Source organism: Culex quinquefasciatus, chromosome 2 (genome assembly GCF_015732765.1).
Source record: "Culex quinquefasciatus strain JHB chromosome 2, VPISU_Cqui_1.0_pri_paternal, whole genome shotgun sequence".
In the NCBI taxonomy this organism is placed as follows: domain Eukaryota; kingdom Metazoa; phylum Arthropoda; class Insecta; order Diptera; family Culicidae; genus Culex; species Culex quinquefasciatus.
The window spans coordinates 163,398,852-163,423,873 of NC_051862.1; the positions used below are offsets into that span (position 1 = coordinate 163,398,852).

The 25,022-nt window shown below is 34.8% G+C and overlaps 1 protein-coding gene across 4 annotated transcripts in view; it reads right to left on the reverse strand.

Moving 5' to 3' along the window:
• The window catches only part of LOC6037080 (cGMP-dependent protein kinase, isozyme 2 forms cD4/T1/T3A/T3B), a 289,426-nt gene that overhangs the window by 215,727 nt on the left and 48,677 nt on the right, over positions 1–25,022 (reverse strand). For all 4 annotated transcript variants that reach the window (XM_038255436.1, XM_038255435.1, XM_038255437.1 and 1 more), the window contains exon 5: positions 20,556–21,457. In XM_038255436.1, the coding sequence (XP_038111364.1) occupies positions 20,556–21,403 (848 nt within the window). In that variant the 5' untranslated portion in view covers positions 21,404–21,457. The remainder of the gene's footprint in view (positions 1–20,555; positions 21,458–25,022) is intronic.

Consider the following 25,022-nt stretch of genomic DNA (forward strand, 5'->3'; position numbering starts at 1 on the left):
CTAAAACTTAGTTTGATCTTAGTTCGATTTTGACTTCACTCGCTTTGTATGTGGATGACAGTCGTGTCGTAACCGTGATGGCAATCAGTATATTGGAGAGAAGTTGACGGAGATCGAATTTCACAGAATGTCATCCTGTTCCAATATCCTTTCTGCTTATTTTTTTGTACTTTTCTGTATTTTTGTATTTTTTGTATTTTTGTATTTTTGTATTTTTGTATTTTTGTATTTTTGTATTTTTGTATTTTTGTATTTTTGTATTTTTGTATTTTTGTATTTTTGTATTTTTGTATTTTTGTATTTTTGTATTTTTGTATTTTTGTATTTTTGTATTTTTGTATTTTTGTATTTTTGTATTTTTGTATTTTTGTATTTTTGTATTTTGTATTTTTGTATTTTTGTATTTTGTATTTTTGTATTTTGTATTTTTGTATTTTGTATTTTCTGTATTTTTGTATTTTTGTATTTTTGTATTTTGTATTTTGTATTTTTGTATTTTGTATTTTTGTATTTTTGTATTTTTGTATTTTGTATTTTTGTATTTTTGTATTTTGTATTTTGTATTTTTGTATTTTGTATTTTTGTATTTTTGTATTTTGTATTTTGTATTTTTGTATTTTTGTATTTTTGTATTTTTGTATTTTTGTATTTTTGTATTTTTGTATTTTCTGTATTTTTGTATTTTTGTATTTTTGTATTTTTGTATTTTAGTATTTTTGTATTTTGTATTTTTGTATTTTTGTATTTTTGTATTTTTGTATTTTTGTATTTTTGTATTTTTGTATTTTTGTATTTTTGTATTTTTGTATTTTTGTATTTTTGTATTTTTGTATTTTTGTATTTTTGTATTTTTGTAGGGTATATGGCCCTATTTTGGACCTACTATGCAAAGCAGCAATATATTTTGCATTGTTCTCAGGGAAGGTCTAACTAATTTGGCTCGTTTCAGGATTGTTTTGTGCCTTAATTTATGCTAAACAAAGTGTACTATTGAAAAATGAAAATAATTTAACCATTTCATAGTAATAAACATTTCAAGTAAAACATTTTTTGGATGCTTTTTGGACTTATTGAATGTATTTTGGAGACATCGTTGAACCTATTTTGGACCCACACTCTGATTGGTTGAAATTTTGACAACTTGAATTGCGGCGTGCGGCGTCAACACGTACACTTACAAAAACTTGGGTTGATAAACCAAAGGGCCTATCCACGATTTAAATTGGAAATGATTTATTTAAGAATTTAAATAATTATTATTAAGTAAAGGATTTCAATTTAAACGTGTTTTAATTATATTGAATGGAAAAATCACGTATCCTTAGCAAGTCGCTGTCATATTTTCCAATTTGCGTATTCTTCCAACTAAATGTTCATTTAGAACATAAAAAAGGGTTGAGACGTTATTATTCGCAATAAAATCACCTCAACTTAAGTGAAATGAATGACAGAGATACTTAAAAAGCTACAAAGATTTTTTTTATCTTCAGTTCTAAATTTTACGCAGAGCTGAAGTTCAAATATTACCTAGTCACCAATCAAGAAATTTTAAAGGGAGATTATAGCTTGTAACTTGGTGTGAAACTTTCGCATCTGTTATGTTAAACTTTACAGTCGCTTGACAGAAAGTTTAACTACATGTTGCACTTTCAAAAAACAATGTAAGATTTGACAAGATTGCCTACCGTTCGGATCGGCTAGGAGGGGCGTAGTTTCAAAATTGATTATATTACACAGAAAAAAAAATGATGGTAATATTCACCAGGAAATGGTGACAGATTTTGTGGCAAAATAAATGATAAATTTTACCCCAGAAAATGATGAATTTTCATCAGTTTTTGATGAATATTCATCAACATTTTTACACATTTTTCAATATTCAACCTACCAAATTTTCAACATTCCAAAATTCAACTTTTTTTTCTGTATATGGGTCATTCCATCTCAACTGTGCACGAAAAAGTGCAAATTTGAAAATTACCCTCTCCGATCCTGCTCAAATTTGGCAGAGCTGTTGATACTATCAAAACATGCAAGAATCCCAAATTTCATCCAAATCGGACCACCCCCCGAGCTACATCCTCAAAGTTAACATCGCATTTACCTCTAATGCTACAATTTTTTTTCGAAGATTTTTATTTTTCTAACAGTTGCAATGATTTAATATTATCTCTCCTTTCCGGAGCTTGTAGGAAACGATCCGGGATGCTCTGAAAGCTGCAATTTGGCCAACTAGCAACACTGCGAAGTGCCCAAAGACTCAACTAGCTCTCCATTTATCGCAATTGTTTCACACACCTCTTGTTTCAAAATCTCTTAGATTGTTTTTTCGAAATGATTTAAATTCCCACAAAAAATTATAAATTTTCAAAGCTGGAGATACAGTTACACTTACACTTCAGAACAAGGAAAATTGAACAATCATCGAAATATTTTGATCAAATTTATAGTTTATTTGTGTTTCTAACATGAATGACGCAGTCATCTAAAAATGTAATTTATTATTAGCCACCTTAATACTTATTTTTGCTCAAGGAATCGAGTCAGAGGGTATCCCTGATGTGATTTTTTTTATTGTTTTCCAGTAGAGAGCATTTAAAAGACGTGCAGATGACAATTCAATACATTTTTAAGTTTTATAATTCGTAAATTTATCGAAAACTTATCGACTAGCACTTAGGATCTTTTTAAACTAACCCAAGATTATTTTAAATAAATTCATACGACCTTATCAAAACCACTCTTGAGCAAAGTTGACAGCGCATGTCACGGTGACAGCTGACGATTGAATGAACTAGGCCCTTTTGGTTTTTCAATCGTTTCCAGTTCAATTCCAGCAGGGTAGCCAGATTGCATTTTTGAAGCAAGCAATTATTAATAGGTGCAGCTAAATTGGTGAAAATGAGGTTGCGAGAAAAATATATCAACATCAGTTTAAATTTTAAGCCAGATTCCAATTAGTCTTAAAATCATCCCTATCTTTATAATTAATTTGCATTGTTATCATTAAAAAATCATATTTTCATGGTTTATGTTTATCATTTGCTTTTTAAAGCTTAGTTTTATTTGAAATAATTACAGTCGGAAAAACTAGTCCAAGTTTTTAAGTAAAAACTTGGCATTAAATTTCAATTAAGTAACGAAATAAATTCATAAACAAAACTGGCAACACCTAGTTATACATGTATTGGTGATAGCCTTGAATGGAGGAAAAGTAGCTCCAAAAACTGATCCAACGCGGCTGATTTGAAAATATTTTTTCAATTGAGTTTTTTTTAACTATAGATCAGTAATTTCAACGGTTTAGTGACTAAAAACATAAAAGTATTAAATAAATAACACTTACATTACTCGGAAACCGGCTGAAAATAGCTTAATGCTAGTGAAAAACAGAAAGTTAAACAAGGTGTTCCGAGCCAAAAGTGATAAGCAACGAGGCCGAAATTTTTGGACCTAATCGATGTGCTAGGAAAATTATAGGAAATGCGAGTGGCATTCGAAAAAGTGGCTGAAAAAGCGGAAATAATCAAAAATGTTAACATTTTTGGAAGAGGTAAGCTACAAAACGATCCTGCTTACACTTTCTGTTGGTTGGATTCAGTAAATTCGTACTTAAAAAGCCTGAAATACCTCGATTAATAAAAATAGGTCCAAAATAGGTACTAGGTCCAAAATAGGGTCATACACCCTATTTTTGTATTTTTGTATTTTTGTATTTTTGTATTTTTGTATTTTTGTATTTTTGTATTTTTGTATTTTTGTATTTTTGTATTTTTGTATTTTTGTATTTTTGTATTTTTGTATTTTTGTATTTTTGTATTTTTGTATTTTTGTATTTTTGTATTTTTGTATTTTTGTATTTTTGTATTTTTGTATTTTTGTATTTTTGTATTTTTGTATTTTGTATTTTTGTATTTTTGTATTTTGTATTTTTGTATTTTGTATTTTGTATTTTTGTATTTTTGTATTTTTGTATTTTTGTATTTTGTATTTTGTATTTTTGTATTTTTGTATTTTGTATTTTTGTATTTTTGTATTTTGTATTTTTGTATTTTGTATTTTTGTATTTTGTATTTTTGTATTTTTGTATTTTGTATTTTGTATTTTTGTATTTTTGTATTTTTGTATTTTGTATTTTTGTATTTTTGTATTTTGTATTTTTGTATTTTTGTATTTTTGTATTTTTGTATTTTGTATTTTGTATTTTTGTATTTTGTATTTTTGTATTTTTGTATTTTTGTATTTTGTATTTTGTATTTTTGTATTTTGTATTTTTGTATTTTTGTATTTTGTATTTTTGTATTTTGTATTTTTGTATTTTTGTATTTTTGTATTTTGTATTTTTGTATTTTGTATTTTTGTATTTTTGTATTTTTGTTTTTGTATTTTGTATTTTTGTATTTTTGTATTTTTGTATTTTTGTATTTTGTATTTTTGTATTTTTGTATTTTGTATTTTGTATTTTCTGTATTTTTTATTTTTGTATTTTGTATTTTTGTATTTTTGTATTTTTGTATTTTGTATTTTTGTATTTTTGTATTTTTGTATTTTTGTATTTTTGTATTTTGTATTTTTGTATTTTTGTATTTTTGTATTTTTGTATTTTTGTATTTTTGTATTTTTGTATTTTTGTATTTTGTATTTTTGTATTTTGTATTTTTGTATTTTTGTATTTTTGTATTTTTGTATTTTTGTATTTTGTATTTTGTATTTTTGTATTTTTGTATTTTGTATTTTGTATTTTGTATTTTTGTATTTTTGTATTTTTGTATTTTTGTATTTTTGTATTTTTGTATTTTTGTATTTTTGTATTTTTGTATTTTTGTATTTTTGTATTTTTGTATTTTGTATTTTTGTATTTTTGTATTTTTGTATTTTTGTATTTTTGTATTTTTGTATTTTTGTATTTTTGTATTTTTGTATTTTTGTATTTTTGTATTTTTGTATTTTTGTATTTTTGTATTTTTGTATTTTGTATTTTTGTATTTTTGTATTTTTGTATTTTTGTATTTTGTATTTTTGTATTTTTGTATTTTTGTATTTTTGTATTTTTGTATTTTTGTATTTTTGTATTTTTGTATTTTTGTATTTTTGTATTTTTGTATTTTTGTATTTTTGTATTTTTGTATTTTTGTATTTTTGTATTTTTGTATTTATGTATTCTTAATCATCATATTTTTTTTGAAAGTTTCAGCAATTCAAGTCAAGTAGCCACCCTGGATTCAATCTTCTCTTGGAAGTGTGCACGATCGATGAACGCCTCCCTCGCCGTTCTAAGATCAATAAAAACAGTTGACATTACCAGCGGGGAGATTGGGTACGGGTAAGGCTATTTTTAGACCGCCTCCAAGGTGAAACCCATTAGCATCCGCGAGCATTCGCTGGGAGAGCCTGATTGGAGGGGCGTGAACCGTGCCATTACTGATACTCATCGCGAATCTATTACAATGCTGTGTGATTTGATTGGAAGTTAGCACACAAGGCGATTGCCACGTGGTAGATTGTTCGAACGCCCCGAGAACGCAGGTTCATAAAATTAAGATTTCTGCTCATAACTCAACGACAGCTGACATCATCTTCCGAACCAATTCTGCAGCAGCAAACTCCGCCAAGTCATGAATAATTCAAAGAGTTTTCCGCGTAATAGAAACCTTTTTGTGTACAAAACTCAATTAGCCGATACATGCACGCACCCCTCCTGCAGACAGGTGCCCTCAAGATTGACAGCTCAGCTACTAAGGTAGGCCGGCTAGAGTCCTATTACGAGAGCCTGTTTCCGTCAGTCAGCCGAGTCCGTCCGTCTACGCGTAAGCTGAGTTCGGTGCGCAGAGTGTGACGCATGCTAATCTATACAACAAACACGCGCTCAATGCGAATCTCGCAGGTAGTCGAAGCTTGTTTACATTGCAAAATTGTGATCACTTTCTGTACTTTATTTTTATTATGCTCGTCATTCTGAGCTGCGTGAGCAAAACTTGTAGTCTCGAATAGTAGCAGGGTAGGTTGAAAGAGTTTGTCAAAATGAAATTGACGTTTGCGAGCATTCTTGCATTTGGGTTGATGTGTAATCTTAGAAGAACAGATTGGTACGGTATGTCCACGCATCCTTCCGTCCCTATTGATTCTGTGAAATGTGATCCGTTCCAAGAATCTGTCTTTGCGGTCAATGCAAGGTAGTAGGTCTGGCCGCTTTAAATTTTGTTTGGTTTTACTCCGATGTACTGTAGTCATCGGGTTCTAAAATCATCAATCGATACTGTTCTAAACAAAACTAATTTCCACACATTATACCTTCCAGTGAGTATTGCTAGAAATTCTCATATCACCTTCACGGCATGCCTTGTACTTATTTAAAACTCACACACAATTACACAAATAAAAACACGTACACTTTCGTTCGGAAGACAGTGCAGCAAATTGGCACACTAAAGTCTAGCCTAGTCATGTCTGCTGCCTCTTATCGGTGTCGTACCCCACTTGGATTTTTCCCCCTTGCGCCATTAGCGATTTTCCCTATGCCACTATTATGCTGTCATCGGTGTGCCCTAATGAAATGACTCGATGCATGCAAATGATAGCACACACGCATAATTTATTGCCCCTTATCAAATGGATATTCCGAGCGTCAAACTAGACACTGCACCCGAGGCACTCTTGTACTAAACTTGTTTGTATTTGAGCGTAAGTGCCCTGTCGATTGAAAGCTTCTTTTTAACCTAAAACAAATTCATCAACAGCCGGCACTACCTTCTTGATGTGGTTTCAACGATTTGCCACTCACACACACCGAGTTATACTAAAATGCAAATTTGAGCTAGCTAAGTAGCACTAGATAGTGTTACCTGTTACTAGTTTGAAGAAGAAGGGGCAGGGAAGGTAAAACAAGAAGTGCGTTTAATCGGCAACAATTAAATATCTATCTATTACAGACCGGCATGTCGGAGCACACCCGCGTCGGCGTTGGAGTTGGTAGCTGAATTCATGAATTCGAATGTTGCTCAAACGTGTACTAGACTTTTGGGAGGTAACTTTGAGAAATGTCTAAACGCTAAAATTATTCAAACATCAGAAACGATCCATTCAACCAACCCGTCCCAAACATTACCACCAAGTCTCGCTTCAAACACCTGAATTTCAAGCGTTAGTTCGGTGGTAGAACCTGAGGAGCCCCGCGCGGTATGCGGATAAAACGTGACTAATAAAACACCCGCAGGTTGAGGAGCTTTGGCGGTGGATGTCTGCCACGATCGTTGCCAATATTGTCAAATGGGGGTATTTTGCTAGATTAATTGACTTGATGGGTGTAGATTAATCAGCTATGGCTGCACTTTGGCATTGCTGCCTTATATGGGCAGTTTGATAGAGTATTTTGCAATCCAGATGTAGAATATAGGAATTTAATTTAGTACATGAGGAATTATTGTAAAGTCTCTGAAACTGGGTTTAAACACATTTTACAGCAAAAGAAAGAAATAAATAAAAATAAAAATAAATCTTTAATTTTGCATCATTTTACGTCCAAAAAATCTTACAATTTAAACAGCTGTATTAATACCGTAAACGGGAGTGCCATTGAAAAAAAAAAAACAATTATTTTTTTTTCAATTAGTAAGGCCTATGTTGGACATTGTAAAAAAAATAATACATATTTTTTTAACAATGTCCAATCACAATTTTTGGAAGAAAAAAACTCAAATCAATAATATTTTAAAAAGCTGGAGCGGTAAAAATTTAAATTTTAAATTCTGGTATTTATAACATACAACATAAATAGGTTTCAATAGATTCTTGTCTGTATTCACAATCATAACTAGACTAAATATCAAAACACTTTAACGTGAAGACTTCCATCATTGTCATGAATTTTCGTTCAAAGATATAAATTTTGCGTCGCTTTCAATATTTTGACAAAATTCCTTCAACAAGTTGTTTAGAATAGTGCCCTACAAATGCTGATTCCTTTTGGTAACGATTATCCCATTCCTTGTAAAGTTATGGAAATCGTCATTAATCAATGATTGCCAACTAGGACGTAAATGACTGTGCCACAAAATTATATAAATTTTGAAGCACATTTGATTTAGATCAAAAATTCTTTCAGTGGCTTCAAGAAGGCAACAACCGGCCCATGCTGATTCCTTTTGGTGCTGAAATTCGTTAAATTGAATTTAATACAGAATATTTTATAGTGATGATCAATTTTCTTCGGAAATGATCAACGGCTTCACCTTAAGATAACTCTAGAATTTTGAAGTTTCCATAAATTTTACAAGTCGTCTTGATTATTAAAAAAAACTTTTCACAAAACTACGAATTTTCGAAAAAGTGGGAAATTTTTTAGTAACAAATTAAAATATGGGTATCAAATGTTAGAAAATTTTTCAAACATTTCAAAAGTATTTTCCCAAAGGTACGGTACTGTTTAAAGAAAATAATACTCAACATTTCAGTTATTTCAGTTCGGGTATCAAATGATCGGGAATTTTTCACACAATTTAGATATTAATATTAAAAATCTTGTTAAATACTCAAAATTAAAAAAAAAACTACAAAAATAGTTTGTTGCGATACTTTTACCAAATGAGTAAATATTTTGTACATGTTTGAAGTAATAATACTATTTTGTTAAAAAAATACAAAGCTAAGTATTATCAACAAAAAAAAACAAAAAAAAAATATTTTGCAATATGCAAAATGTTTGAAAAATTTCATCAAATTATCTGAGATCCGGCCTCTAAAAAGTTCATAAATAACACTTAAGTGCTTATAACTTTTGATATGGTTGTCAGATCTGCAATCTTTTGAACTCATTGGAAAGATGAGATCTGACCTCTAAAAAGTGTATAAATAACACTTAAGTGCTTATAACTTTTGATAGGGTGATCAGATCTAGAATCTTTTGGACTCGTTAGAAAGGTCTTTTGATAACCCATCCAACGAAGGGTCGCATGACAGATCCGGACAACGTTTTCATCATGATATCTGAGATACGGCCTCTAAAAAGTACATAAATAACACTTAAGTGACTATAACTTTTGATAGGGAAAAGGTCTTCGAATATCTTTCTAAAAATGCATAGCATGACGGGGTTTCTTACAAAAACCACCCTTTTTGCAATCTTCCGGACTTTTGTCTAAATCGTTTTTTAGCCTAACTTTTGAAGTACTTAACTAAACTTTATAATTTTTCAACAGCGACTTATGGGACCCCAAGACGAATCGAATGAGACCAAAACGGTCCAAATCGGTTCAGCCAGTGCCGAGATAATTCAGTGCAAATGTTTTTGATCAACCTCCCACCACACACACAGACATTTGCTCAGAATTTGATTCTGAGTCGATATGTATGCATGAAGGTGGGTCTAGGAGGTGAAAGTAAGAATTTTGTTTTTCGAGTGATTTTATAGCCTTTCCTCAGTAAGGTGAGGATGGCAAAAATTGTTATTACAAAATGGGTATCAAATGATAAGAAATTTTTTAATGCATATTGATAGCTAAATTTTTTTTGAAAGAACCCAAAATGTTCATAAAACTACGTATTTTTTGAAAAAATACTCAAAATTTTTGTTTTTAAAATGTGGGTATCAAATGATCGGGATTTTTTCACACATTTTGATAGTAATATTTAAAATCTTTGAAAATACTCATAATTTAAAAAAAAATTTAACAATACGGGTATCAAATGAACAAATATATCATGCATTTCGAAAGAAATATGTACTACAATTTTGTCAATTATACACAAAACGACGTATCTAGTTAAAAGTATTTATTATATTTAAGTTTTTTTTTTTTACAAAAGGGTACCAAATGATTGCGAAAGTCTGAACCTATTGGACAATTTTAGTTATTGTAAAATGGGTATCAAATGATAAGGATTTTTTTATACATATTGAAGCTCTATTTTTTTAATTACTCGAAATTTTCACCAAACTACGTATTTTTGAAAAATTATAATCAACTTTGTAATTATTTCAATTTGGATATCAAATGATCGTGAATTTTTCATACTTTTCGATTGCAATGATAAAAATCTTTTAAAAAAACTAAAAATAAAAAAAAAACTTAATAATTAAGTTTTTAACAGTACGGTTTTCAAAATAAATAATACAATTTTGTTAAGAAAAATACAATGCTACGTATTATCAAAAAAAAAGTACATAACATTTTAGTTTTTTTGCAATATGGTGATGTTTGAAATCAGTCGACAAATAATAATAATATATTAATTAACATTGTGAAAATTATCTATTATTAGGTTATCGCAAAATGGGTATCAAATGATATGGAATTTTCATATTTTTTAATTACTGAAAATGTTCACAAAACTACGTATTTTGTAACTTGTAAAAAACTTTCATGTCACCTTCTTTATCGTAATATATTGACATTTTAGTAAAAAAAGTTATATCTGCTAAAAATTGCTTTTTTAATGTGTCTATTTTTCTCTGTAAAAGATTGGACATCTCTTAAGAAAAATCGAAAATATCAGAACATTTCCTGTAAATATGCTTCAAAACATTGAAAATTGTACCAATATAGATGCTGAGATACAACCTCTGGAAGAAAAGCAAACAGGAAAAATGAATTTTTCCATTCATCAACCATGATAGTTTAGATTTTTACGATAACACAGAAAACATGCACAGAAAAAAAAGTTGAATTTTGGAAAGTTGAAAATTTGGTAGGTTGAATATTACCTATTTTTTCAGTAATTTTACATACAAAATGTGTAAAATGTAAACCTGATGAAAATTCACAAAAATCTGATAAATATTTAGCAGTTCCTGATGCAATATTACAAAAAAATTGACACAAATTCTGTCATCATTTCCTGATGAATATTACCATCATTTTTTCTGTGTGCGTCCGATTTTCAATATTAATAAATGAAAGTATCATGAAATATTCCGAGATTTCGAATATTTAACACTAACCAAATTTGAATTGAAAGAAAATTAATGTTTTTGGCTTTTTCAAATGTTAGGGATACAATTTTTGAAAATATTTTTATTCGAAAGCTCGGAAAACTTTGCGTTACTTGTTTTGCCATTGAAAATCGAACTCAAAGTTGCTAAGTTACTCAAACGTCAAAACGAACCGATGATTTACGCATTTATAAATAACAACAGTTTCCGAATTTAAGCTGTCGGTTGGTCTAAATCAAAAAATTCAACTGACAAAACAGAAACGAACAAAACTATCAATCTATCTCCCACTGAGATGTTTTAAAGTGATGAAACTTTTTCCAAAAATACAAACAATCGATTACAAGTGTATCAACATAAACATCTCACACTGGACCATCAACTGGTGTTGCATCACTTCCCGCGTGAAATCGCCACTACTGGGTCAGCAGCCGCCACCACATTCGGCGTCGATCAAAAGGGTTCACCAGAGCTACGAGAGACCGGGAGGGGTTCGCTGCTGCATTTAATCAGCGTTGATCGCTGAAATCAATTTCATTTAATTAGTCTGTTATTTTGCACCAGTTGGTTAGACAGCTGGTCTCAGGGTGGTTCCGAGTTGTGGGATGAAATGAAGTTCATAATTTTGTCGGATCTTGCAAAGTTATCATGTGATTTTCGAGATATTTCTACGGTTTAAAAACAATCGTGAACCACCCTAACCAACTTATGTTTTTGTGCTCTTTTTTGTGTTGCGATCCGGTTTCAACCGCCACCAGTCAGCGGGATCTCGTCAAGTCTTGAACCAAGCCCAAAGACAAACGACCAAACTAATTAGGACTCATGGGGCTACCGACCACAGCTGAGGGCAGGACCGTTGAGTTGATTTGTGACCAAAGGGACGACACTCCTTCGCTGGTCAGGTTAGAGAGAACTCGTTGATGGTGTGCTACTTTTTCTCACTGCCTTCCAAGCTACGATGCTACGAAGAGGTCTTGTACCATCGCGTTAAGGCTATGCTCGTCATCGTGCCTTCCGAGCTGCGTTGCTATAGGAAGGTCTATTCGATAATGAACTTGTGCGATTAGGGTGATCTGATTCCACGAAATTCCTCAATTTGTTGCATAGAAGTAAGTAAAAACAAATCAACGCATCGACTCCCTAGAAAACTTTCTTCGGGGTTTGAACTCTACCCGATGAGACAAGAAAGCACAACAGCAACGAATTGCGTTTGCTACAAAGTCCCCTTGGAAACAGTGCGCTAAATCGCTGAAACGGCATGCCACAGAGTGGTTTCTCGAGAATTCGGATCATAAAACACCGCGAGAACCCGTACGCAGAGTGTCACAATCGGTTTAGCTTGACACATGGACCGTTTGTGCAGAATGGAACGATCGCCGCATAAATTCCTTTTCGCGTCATATATTACGACCGTCAGGGACCTATTTCGCGAGAGCCAGCTTCCAACAGTGTAGACATCGTACGTTAGGATCTTTTGAGCAGATATTGGCTGATCTGATTTTGCACGACAACGTTTCGTTACGCAGAAGTAGGTGAGTCTCCCCAGATTTGCTGTTGCTGCCGTTGTTCTAAGCGTGTTTGAGTTATGCAGAACAAGACACTTTGATTATAGCGTGTAACTTGAGTAGGGGAGAGTGGGGAGACTTGATCCCCGGGGACACTTGATCCCAAGCCTGTATCTCGTCAGCATGTGGGTAAAACAATTAGCTTTGTTCTAGAAAGTTGTGCGAAATTAACTAAAACTCATTGTAGAAAACAAAGAAAAAAAATTAAAAAATGTTTAGATTCAATTACACACATTTTTCTAAAACGAGCTACAAAAAACATCCAAGAGATCTTTTTTTCTTTGTATTGATATGTATAGAAAACACTCAAAATTATTCAAACAAATATTTTTTATGCATGAATTGTTTGATAAACTTATCAACTCCAAAACCCTTACGCATTTGATATTAAATTTATCGTCAAACTATTTTTACAATCAATTGTTTAAAAAAGTGCGTTTAGGGAGACTTGATCCCTGCATTTTTACAGTCACTGGAATCAGCTTCAAGATTAATTAATTGAGCTGGGTTTTCATACATAGTTTCCTTTAGTATAGTTGTACATAACTTACTGCAGTTTGAACCTTTTATCAAAAGTTTTGTAAACAAAAATTTCCAGCTTTTGTAAACATGCTTAATTTTGGGCTAAAAAATAATATTTTAAGTTTTTAAATATTTAACATACTAAACTTGTTATATTTTGAACACAAACGTACAGGTTTTATGTGAAATTGCTGTGACTTATAGAAAATTAAAAGTTTGGATGAATAAGAAACATTTTGCTTAAGATTTCTTCAAAATGTTGAAAGGGGATCAAGTTACCCCTAACATTTTTAAAATGCCGGTTTAAAATATTTTTTTAAAACGCTTGGCATGATTCGAAGAGTTCATCTGATGAAATATCCTTATAAGCCAAACATAGATGAATGTTTAAGCTTTCAATTCATGCAAAAAGTTTATAGTTTTGTGAGAAATTGACAGAGTTATGTGCGATACAAAAAAAGGGGATCAAGTCTCCCCACTCTCCCCTACATTTTTAGCACCTAGTCGAAGTGTGGGAGCGTGTGTTGACGAGTGCTCAGAAAATTGTTTAACAATTTTGGGATTTTCCAAAACAGAAAGATTATAATTGAAATTGTAATAATTCTACAAATTGCACCCTCATCCCCGGCCTCAGGCCAACATCGTAACCACTTAATTCGATCGTGCCAACTGTACGAACGTCCAAATGTCTACCAGCCAGCAGAAGCTTACTCGCATTGAGACGTCACGACAACGGATGCCTCATCGCGCTACCTCCTGCCTTAAAACCCATCAAAATCTGCGCCACTTGGCAAATTGCACTCTCGTGTGAACTTTAAAGACGCCGCACGACGGTGCAAATTGGCACCAATTATGAAATACACACCGGTGTGCGGTTGTCGTGCGCCAATCGACGGCCAACACGGATGACAGAACCGGAACCTGACGCGGGCCCCCATGTGACTGTCACGTTTCCTTAAACAACAGGGACCGATTGATGGCTTGACTCACTTGCCATTTCGGACAAAAAGGTCACCAACTCCGTGTAACGTGCTCGAGGTCAACTTCCGTAACAAACATCCCGCAAGGTCCCGGGTCCAACTTTCGAAAGATCCCTCCGCCAAGATCTGTCAAAAGCGACCGAAAAGCGCGCGCTGGCTCGCAAATTTAAACGGATTAAATTATAAAATAAAGTCTGCGCAAAAATAAAAGTCTTGGACCACGCGCGCGCACCCGCTGATTGACAGGTCCAGCTCGTCAAAGTGGCCAATCGATGCCGACCCCAGTCGGAGAACCAAGTCGCTTCTGGAATCAATCACTTGTTTGCTGCGGAGATTTGCGAGTGGACCTATTTTCGACCTAGCTGTACCTATTTTTAAATTCGCAAAAATAGGACGAAAATAGGTCCAACCCCTCTGAAACCGCAGGTGAAACGACTTCTTCCACTTTTGGCGCGCGCTGCATGTGTGACAGAAGCAGGTCGAGTTGGTCGACTGTCTTTTTTTCGCGAATTGATTTTAAAAGGCGCAGCAAGCTGAGAAGGTGGTTTGTTGGTAGCAAAACAAGGCGCCTGAGGTGGCTTTCAAAAATAGACTCAACGACGCTGATTTGGGTGCTAATCTGATGAAGGATGGTGTCGGGAGCGATTTTGGACGGAGTTGATTTGGCGATTTGCACGGCTGGGACTTATGAAAGTGAAATTTTCTTGAATGAAAAAAGTAACTCGGGGAAATATGCCCATTTTAAGCCTAATAAGCGGTCGTGTTTGAATGATGCTGGATAATCTGGATTGTTCCTTGAAATTCACAAAAACCAAGTACAGCAACGAGTAGAGCCACTTTTTGTGAACATTTCTGTTTATTTTCACTTTTATTAAAAGTTATGCTTTTTCTTTTACAAGCATTTAAAAAAAATATTTCAAAAATGCATTCTAATCAGTCGCGTGCATTGGTCCACGCCCATTTTTCTTTTTTCAGCTTAGTTCTCTTTTTTTGGGTCTGCCTAGTGCTGCCAAAATTGATGAAATTTTAAGCGAACACTCACGAAAAGAAGCATTTATAGCGAAAGTTTCCTGGCAGCACTTGCTCACTCCAACAGGCACTGCACCAGCATGTTGATGGTGTTGGTGGCCACCCTTTGTTCTTTATTTGCCTTCGCTCCTCGCTCGGTTTTCCTCAGCCTTCGATGGGAATGGGTATTCAAAATTTAAACGTCAGATGACTTAGCGCGTTTGTTTTTTTGATGGTGCTTGCTAATTATTTACATTTTTCGGGATTATTTTTCTAACTAATGTGCGAAAGAACATGTTGCCGGTAGTTGGTAACAATTTTATATCTTAAGCGCTTTGAAATCTTTAGCGCAAGTGAAAAGATATTGATGGCGACTTTCGTTAAGCAATTAACCTCTCATCTTGCGTGTGGATGTGTGTGCCACCAAAATGATGAGAAATGGTCTCGCAAAATAGAAATTATGATCAACAGTGCATTAAATTTGATCTTTTTGCCTTCCTCACCTTACTGAGGAAAGGCTATAAAATCACTCAAAAACTGAACTTCTCAATTAGACCTCCTAGACCCACCTTCATATATACCTATCGACTCAGAATCGAATTCTGAGCAAATGTGTGTGTGTGTGTGTGTGTGTGTGTGTGTGTGTGTGTGTGTGTGTGTGTGTGTGTGTGTGTGTGTGTGTGTGTGTGTGTGTGTGTGTGTGTGTGTGTGTGTGTGTGTGTGTGTGTGTGTGTGTGTGTGTGTGTGTGTGTGTGTGTGTGTGTGTGTGTGTGTGTGTGTGTGTGTGTGTGTGTGTGTGTGTGTGTGTGTGTGTGTGTGTGTGTGTGTGTGTGTGTGTGTGTAGGGATGTGGGTCTGTGCACCAAAAAATATGCACTCGATTATCTCAGCACTTGCTTAACCGATTTGGACCGTTTTGGTCTCATTCGATTCGTCTTGGGATCCCATAAGTCCCTATTGAAAATTATGAAGTTTAGTACAGTACTTCAAAAGTTATGCTAAAAAACGATTTTGACTAAAGTCCGGAAGATTGTAAAAAGGGTGGTTTTTGTAAGAAACCCCAGCATGTTATACATTTTTAGAAAGGTATTTAAAAGACCTTTCCAACGCGACCAATACATTGAAGATCTGACAACCCTATCAAAAGTTATTAGCAATTAAGTGTTATTTATGCACTTTTGGAAGCCGGATCTCAGATATCACGATGAAAACGTTGTTCGGATCTATCATGCAACCCGTCGTTGAACAGGTAATCAAAAGACCTTTCCAACGCGTCCAAAACATTGAAGATCTGACAACCCTATCAAAAGTTATAAGCACTTAAGAGTTATTTATACACTTTTTGGAGACTAGTTCTCAGATATTTAGATGAAAACGTATTCCAAATACATCATGCGACCTATCTTTGGATAGGTAATTTAAAGACCTTCCCACGAGCGTGTCTTTTTTGGATAGCATTACCCTTTGAATGAGAGGAAGGCACCAACCACCTAAGGGTGGATTAAGTAACGTTTTTGACAGTAAATGGCATAAATTTGCGTGCTAACTCGAGGCGGTGCTGTTGCTGGTAAGTTTAAAGCCTAAATAGTATTTTTGGAGCTTTAATCGAGCATCAAGCTCTCCATATGACGAAGATAGGTGTTTGATTGGAAAGGGTGTATTTCCCCCCTTTAAAACTTTTCCATTTTTGATTATGAGAATCTAATCAGTAAGTTTGAGATATCGAGAGTTATTTTCGATTTTTTTTCAAGTTTATGACCCTCTTTATTTTTGACCAACAAAGTTAAAAAAAATATTTCTTACATGAGAACATTTTCATGAAAACTGGAAATGTATTTCACCTTTTTTAAATTTGGATATTTTTTTAAATTCAATCAAAAAAATATTTTAAATAAGACGAAATGAAATTTGCAGTCGAGATGTTCTTCTTAATTTTTATTTTTGGATTCAAAATCTTGACAAATATTTGCTTAGGTAAAGCAAAGAATTTAAAACAAGAACAAATATATTTTGGAACTATTCTCTCAGACTTAACTTTTCAACTGACGATAGGCTAAATTTCAAAAATAAATCATTTTGAAATTTTCTAATGCTCTGAACAAAAATATTTAAAAATAAAAAACCAGACTTCTAAACGTAGCTGATCAAAAGGTCCAAGCTCACAATATTGACCCTTTTGAAATGCCGAGCTTCCGTGGCCGTGAGGTTACGGGTTTCGCCTTGTAAGCGGAAGATGATGGGTTCGATTCCTGTCTGGCTCGGCAAAGTCAGATCCCTTAAAAGAGTAAATATGCTCACTGGGAATACTGACCGGTAGGGGATGGGTTTCGACTAGCGGTGGGCTGGGTTTCCAATCCCAGAGGTCGTGAGTTCGATTCTAAAATTTAGATTTTTTTTAAAAGATTGGAAAATTTCACAAATATTTCATAAAATCTGACCAAAAATACCGATACATTGTAAGTTGAAATCAAGGGTCCTGATTGCTCAAAATCAACCACTCCATTCGCGAGCACAAATAGCAGGCGACGCGATACTGCCCTGATGAATTCCTACTGTTTGTCACTTTGAAACCATTCGCTCCCGAACACTCTCTTTTCTACTCTCCTTCTCTCTCTGATCGGCTCAGTCTCCGAACGGCTCAGGTAGGCCGAACGTCGCCGATCACTCTGAACTGAAAACATTTTTTCTCTGATGCGCTGCGTTATACTCATTGATTTGGGTTGCCTAAAATCAATGTTATCAATTAAATTGTGCATTTATTTTGATTTCATAACATTATAGACACCATTCAAAGAAACTTCTACCAAGAAAAAAATTAAATTGATGGTAAACTGAGGGCGTGAAGACAAAAAGACTGCCGCGCTGGCCTTTTGTGAGAGTGGCTTTTCGCTGAGCATGGTAGTGTGTGAGTGTCGTCGAGCGACGGAGTAGGCAAAAATTTTCACGATGTAGGGGAAATTCTCGTATCTTTGGCAGGTTAAGCTCTCGCTCCTAACTCCATCCAATTTGCTGATTTTCACTATTTAAACAACTAATTTTGCAAAACTTTTGGTAGAAACTTGCTTGCTCACTTCTTATTGAGCTATTTATCACTCGATTTCAGTTGAAAACGCTTTTATTTAGCTTTAATTGCATGTCAAAGTTCTGACCTGCCAACATTAGAGGCACGCTGGAATTAGATGCTGTTCCCCTATTTGTTCACTGAGTGAACAGTTCGGGCCACTCGCTAACTGCTTGCGAGTATCATTCGCTCATGAATGCTAGCGGGTTAGAATAGGCGACGAATGGATAGGCGATGAGTGAGTGGTTTCTGTTCATTGAACCGAAAATCAGGACCCTTGGTTGAAATATTAAAAGTGCTGGAAAAAATTTCCTTTTTCTCAATTTCAGTTCAATACCATGTTATGTATCAGGGATTATACAGCATTTCAGGTACCGTAAACCGGGGGATATTGATAAGATTTCAATTTATTTTCGGAATATTTTCCAAATGTTATGGTTTTTCTCATTATTATTGTTTTTAAAACATGTACAAGGGTAGGCCACACAAGGTCCATGCAATAGTTTTGAAAAAAAGTTTTTTCAATAGTGCTTAAAAAAATAGATGCGTTGAAAATTTTTATTTTGAATCCCAGGGTGACTTTGATAGTCATAGTTTTTCTTGTAAAAATCAGAGTTTAGGTGTAAAATTTTTATTTTTACGTGAAATTTACCATCGCTAAAGTTCGCTAAGGCTAATACGTTTATAAGAAAAAAAAACAATGTTTATGGTTAGGTAACTTTGTTTAGGGACCATCCATAAATCACGTGGACACTTAAGGGGGGGGGGGGGAGATATGGCGATTGTCCACGCTCCTGACAAAAAACTTTTTTATATATGAACAAATGTCCACGAAGGAGTAAGAGGGTTAGATCTCCAAAAAAGTGTCCACGTGGTTTATGGATGGTCCCTTATAAGCTTTTTAATTAAAAAATAAATTTTAGGTATAATTGTTAAAAAAAAGTCATAATTTTGCCTGGATTTCGATAAAACTTGTTTTGTTTATAAAATTATCGATTCATATTGCATTTTGAACTGAATTCAAAACACGTTTCACTTTTTATATGAAATTTGTTCTGTTGAAAATGCCTATAAATTTGAAGCTTATTTTTAATTATATTTCAAAATCATTTCTTAATTATAGTTAACAAACTATTTAAACTTTTCAAAATTATATGAAAACTTTTTCTTGAAATACTTTCAACACTTCTCCATCATGGTTAGTATGATTCCATAGATTCCATATTTAATTTGTATTCTTCATGTTGTGGAAAAATCTCAAACCTATCAAAGTCACCTCGTTTTATGGTATTTATACAAAAAAAAAACAGAATCTTATTTTCATAGACATTTTTTAAATAAAGAAATTAACTTATTTTCACCTGAATTTGTTGCATAAATGGCTATAATTTCGAAAAGGCATATTATAACAAAAAAATGGAAAGTCCCTTTCGACAGCAAATTTCGTAAATCATATTTTTTTAACTTTGATTTTCTAAAAACTATTGAAACGGAAATTTGGAACTGATGTGTGTGCATTTTCAATCCCTTTTTACTTTAAATGGCAAAACCAGGGCTTGTTATTCTCATTTATAAATATATTTTTTAAATCTCGAATCATAATAATTTCAAAGTATCATCACTAACTACTTTTAAGTCAAATGTCCATTTGTTTAGTCATTACATTTAACGGTATCGAAACCGTAATGAAGAGTTTAACTTTTGAGCAATTGTATTGAAAAGTAATACTTTTGGATTCTGTTTTTTTTTTTACGGAAAAGTTGACCTTTTTTCTTTGTTTTGTTTTTCGTGTCTGTCGCGGGCCATATTTAACGACGACCAACTCTTTAAAAAAAACCGTTAAATCGCGACATCTATATTATTATTTTTTGCAATTGTCTGCTCTACAACTTTGTTGAACATTGTTGCACTCTTAAAAATAATCCTGCAAAGTTACAAAAAACACAAAATTTTAAAATGAAAATTGCTGTTCTAAATGAAAAAAAATATACCTTCTGGGTTATTACAGATTCAAAAAGTACATTGAATTTCTCATAAAATGAAATGTAAAAAAAAATAGTTGTGTATCGAAAAATGGCTGAATTTTTGATTTTTTATTTGTATTTTTCTCGTTAAAAATACATTTTTTTGGGAATCCTGTGATACGCCATCAAACTGGACGTCCAATATCACACAAAAGCCCCTTTGAAACCATATTTCGAAACCAAATTATTGCTGAATTATTGAAAAAAATGTATTTTTTCGAATGATCAAAAATAGAAGGGTCGTACCACCCCTCCGTCACGAGATATCAAAATATGGAGCTCAGATTCGTAATCAAGGACAAACTTTCACGCAAATCGAAGAGGGGCCAGGACAACTTTTTTCGATTTTGTGTGAGTTGGAGGAGAATTACCCCTATGCTTATATACAAAAGAAAATTTTAATATAGCAAAAAAAATCTTCCAGATAACTTCGGAAATTCCAAAAGCACAACGAAAACGATCGACTCACCTGTCCTCCTTGTCGTACTTCGGGAACGCCACGTGCATCAGCTCCAGCACCGAAATGTCCCGCTGCGGTTCGGCGGAAATACCCTGCGCACGCTGCCGCTGAGCTCCCCCACCGGTTCCCAACTTCCTCCCGCCGGGGGACGCCCCGGTCGCTCCCCCACTGGACCTGAACACACTCTGGAACTTGTCCAGATGGCTTCGCAACTCGGCGACCTCATCGTGCTTCAGCCGGAGACAATCCTCCAGCTCGCGGATTCGGATGTCCCGGGCCTGGATCACTTTGAGGAGTTCCTGCTCGCGCGGCGTTAGAGCGAGCGTGGCCGGATCGTTGATGTACAGGTTTTGCTGCAGGTCGCCCTGCAGTAGCACCATCTGTTTGAGGCTCGCCACGCCGAACGGTTCCGGAACCGTCCCGGCGGCGATTGTGGCCCCGGCTGCGGCCAGGTTGTTGTTGAAGGTATCATTCTGCTGTTGCTGGTTGACGTTGCTGGAATCGACGTTGTTGTTTTCGTTCATCGTGTTGTCCGGCGCGGACCGGGTTGACGCGACGACACTTGACGGCGACTTGGCGGCGGCGACCGAGACTTGAGACGACTTGACGACGTTCGGATCGAGGTCTTTTCCCGCGGAACCGTAGCAAGCAACTGCCGACGACGGCGGCGACGCCGCGAAACCGACGCCCAGCCCGTTGGTCGGGGCGGCAAAGTTTGCGTAGCGGAGGAGGCGCGCGAGGGCCGGCCCGTCGAGTGCGGTTGCGCCGCACAGGACCGTCTGCGTCTCCTGCTCGACCGCGGCCGCGGCCGGGTGCCGCCGTGACGCGAAGCACAGCCCGTCAAAACACACGCGCATCCACACTATCTTGGCCGGTGCGAACCCTGGCGGGTGGCATAAAAATAAATATATCTGGAAAAAGGGGGGAAAAGAGGAGAAAAACAGATACCAAGTTAGATCATATGGGAAGGCAAAAGAGTGTATGTGTTTGTATGTTTGAGGATTTTCCCCGAAGAGGTGTGCGGAATTAGAATCGGAAGCCATCAATTATTTTCGCACTCGCGGTTATTTTCTTACATTAGAGGGTTCTAGAGTGATTTGACTTTGAAAATTTGGTAATAAATCATGATAATTTGGATAGCTAGCGGGTTTCGAAGCAATATGGTTATTTTTGAATAAGGTATTTTTCCAACTTTTATTGAGCAAAAACGAAAGCCTTTCGCAATATATTGAACACTTGATCAATTCATATTTCTTAAGTAAGGTTTTCTGATCGATTCGGTGTCTTAGGCAAATTATAGGCAGAGATAATAGATGTACAGATATTCTGGGTTTTTTTTTTAAAATAGAAATTTGAGCTCGAGAAGATTTTTAAAAAGGTTTTTCATTTTTCAAATTCCATCGACCGAGCATTTTGTACAATCTAATCTAATCTAATATAATCAGACCCTAGCGCAGCCAATCTTTCGAAGGGATCCTGGAGAGTGCCTTAGGTTAGATGACGCCTAGCACTCTTCTTGTCATTTATTAACATTTGCAGTGCGCCATTGCATCGGAATGCATTGAAACATCACAAGCGTTAAAGCGGCCAGGCCTACTGCGTAAAGCCGTATCGCAGAGATGACTCGTAATTGGGTTGAGTTTGAGCACTGAGTGTTCGAACAACAACACAATTCTGAATCGACAAGGGAGGAAGAAGCGTGGAGACACACCACCATATGCTCCGAAATTTGGTTGTATTTGTTGGGAGCACCATGCTAAGAAGGTTTGGTACTCCGGGACCCTCAGGGATGGGACATTGTATTTCCACGAATGCCCTGGACACTATTTGCCGCGGTTATAGCGCCACAACTCGCTCTCTGTAACAGTTTTCCTAATTCCAGTCTAAGCTCACCAAGTCGTCATGGCCTAATGGTTAGCAATTTTGCTTACCAATCCAAAGGACGGCGGATCGAACCCCACCTCGAGTGACTTTGATTTTTCGTTCATATTCAACATTTTAAATTTATGTGTTCTTAACTTTCTCGTTGGGAGCAGATGGGCATCGAACCCAGAATCATTCGCTTACAAAGCGAACACCGTAACCAGTCAGCCCCGGCCGCTCCCCCCATCAACCGAGCATTTTGTACAAACATAAAATTTTAGTGTTTGGCTATAAGCTTTAATAATGCTGTCCAAACATTTTACAGCCGACTCTCCGGATGTCAATATTCAAGGAACCATCGAAGAAGAGAACGATGCAAAATAAAGACTCAATTGAAAAAAATCTATGTTTTTTGTACCTTCACTGGGGGAGTAAGTAATGTAAAATATAGTAAGCATTGGAAGAGAATCATGTCAACGTCCAGCAAACGAAAAAAAAAAGAAATGTCAAACATCCTTAAAAGTTTCGTTTTTGTTCTATTTGACTTGGTAATATTAATAGGGCCTTTAAAGACCGAAAAATCCAATAGGGTGACAATAAAAAAAATCGCCTGGCTCGATTCTTCTGGTAAAGATAATTAACTATGCGATTTTTCAGCCAAATCGGTAAAGGTTCGGTTAAGGACGCTATAGATTGTTAAAGCTGGTGAAAAAGAAAATCATTCAAAATCGTCTTCTTTAATCGCTAGTAACTCTCCAGGGTTAACTCGGATCGTTTTGCAGTCTTCGACAAAAACAAAATCCGATGCATTTAAAACCACCTTTGGAAAGTTCAGACCCCCCCTCCTCGTGGACAATTTCCATACAAAACAAATCTTATTTGTATGGAGTGTGGACAATCACTAAATCCCCCCCTAAGGTGTTCAGGTGATTTTCCCATACAAACTTTAACGATCAATAGCGATTCTTAAACCTGAACCGATTTGGTTCAAAATTTTATAAGTCGTAATAAATTCTAAAAAAAAAAACATTTTTCTTGTCAAAAAATAAGACGTATGTAATATCGATTTCTAATCGATTTGTTGTCTTCGGCAAAGTTGTATGTATTGATGAAGATTATTCAGAATAATAGGAACTCAGAAAAAAATGTCAATTTCAAATTAATTGATTTTTACCAAATCAATTTCCCAAAAAAAAATCTTTTCTAAGGGGATACATACAGGTAGAAAAACTCAAAATTTCACGTTCGAGAAAATTGTTAAATCCACTAAAAAGATGATGTCCAATCACTCCTGAAAGTTTCACAAAAATATATTATGATTTAGTTGAGTAACAGACGATTTCAGCTTGAAATTTTGCCATGCGTAAAGCAAAGTGTCAAACTTTGTGAGCGTTTTTCTATAAAAACCGAGTTGATTTACGGGTGAAGACTCTCAAGACATATCCCGTGCGTATGACAAATCCCGATTTTTAAATTTTGCTTTGTTTTTAAATACAAAAATCAAAAACTAAAGATTTTTTAATATGGAAAACATAAAAATATTTTTATCTTTCTTAAAAATGATCTTTTTGAAAATCGGCCTTCGTCATGCACACGAAACCAGTTTAACGAGTCTTCACCAAAATTTTGAGCCGATTTGGTCAAAGCAGTGTTGAGATATCGTGGCAACCGTTTTTTGAAACTGCTTACTTCAAAGAGCTATATCTCGGCAATGATACAATCAAACGTCTTCAAATTTGTTTGTAGTTGGAAATGTATACTAAAATGTCCTGGAAACAGATTTACAACCACTAACATTTTTGCCGATTTACATGTATGTAACCCCTTAAGAGACAAACCCCCGCAAATTTTGAGCCATACACCCAAAGGAAAAATATATCTCAAAATCTGCAACATTGGATTTGCTGCAGAAAATGTCATATTTTATAACATTTTTTGCAGCAAGCCCGTGGATCATTTTTGCCCGCGTGTAAAAATTTCAGCGATCTGCAGTTCTCACCAACACATATAAAGCTGTCCCGTCCCCGAGCAACACTCCAAAGAAAAGTATATGTTGGTGCTCTTTCACTCACTTTTCATCAAGCGTCCATGGCGCGGTGGTAGCGTGTCGGATCAGTAACCAAGAAGTTGGTGGTTCAATCCTCGTTCTGCTAAGTGTTTTTTTTTGTGAAATACAACCAAAAAGCCGTCGGTAATGTCGATAATTGTCGGTAACGGGCAAAAATGTCATACTCCTATATCGCAAAAAATGCATGAGGACAGATTTCATGCAGATTCTGATATACTTTCATGCCGCCATGCATCACAATCATGCGACTGCCAGTTGGGTGTAGAAAAGTACAAACAAAAAATGCTGCACAGTTCTATTTTTTAAGTTGTGTTAAAAAAATAGAAATCTCACTCCAAAATTTTGTCTGACACCGGTGTTTATTGCAGAATGAAATTTGGAATCGAAAAAAAAGAAATTTTAGCCAGGTGCACCAATTTCAAGGTATAGCCACTTGAAGTTTGATGTTAACTTATTAAAGTTTTCCAATTATTCAAAATAACGCCCTTTAAAAATGTTAGTTTGCATTACAAACATTTCAAATAAGTTTTTCATTTTTCATTTAT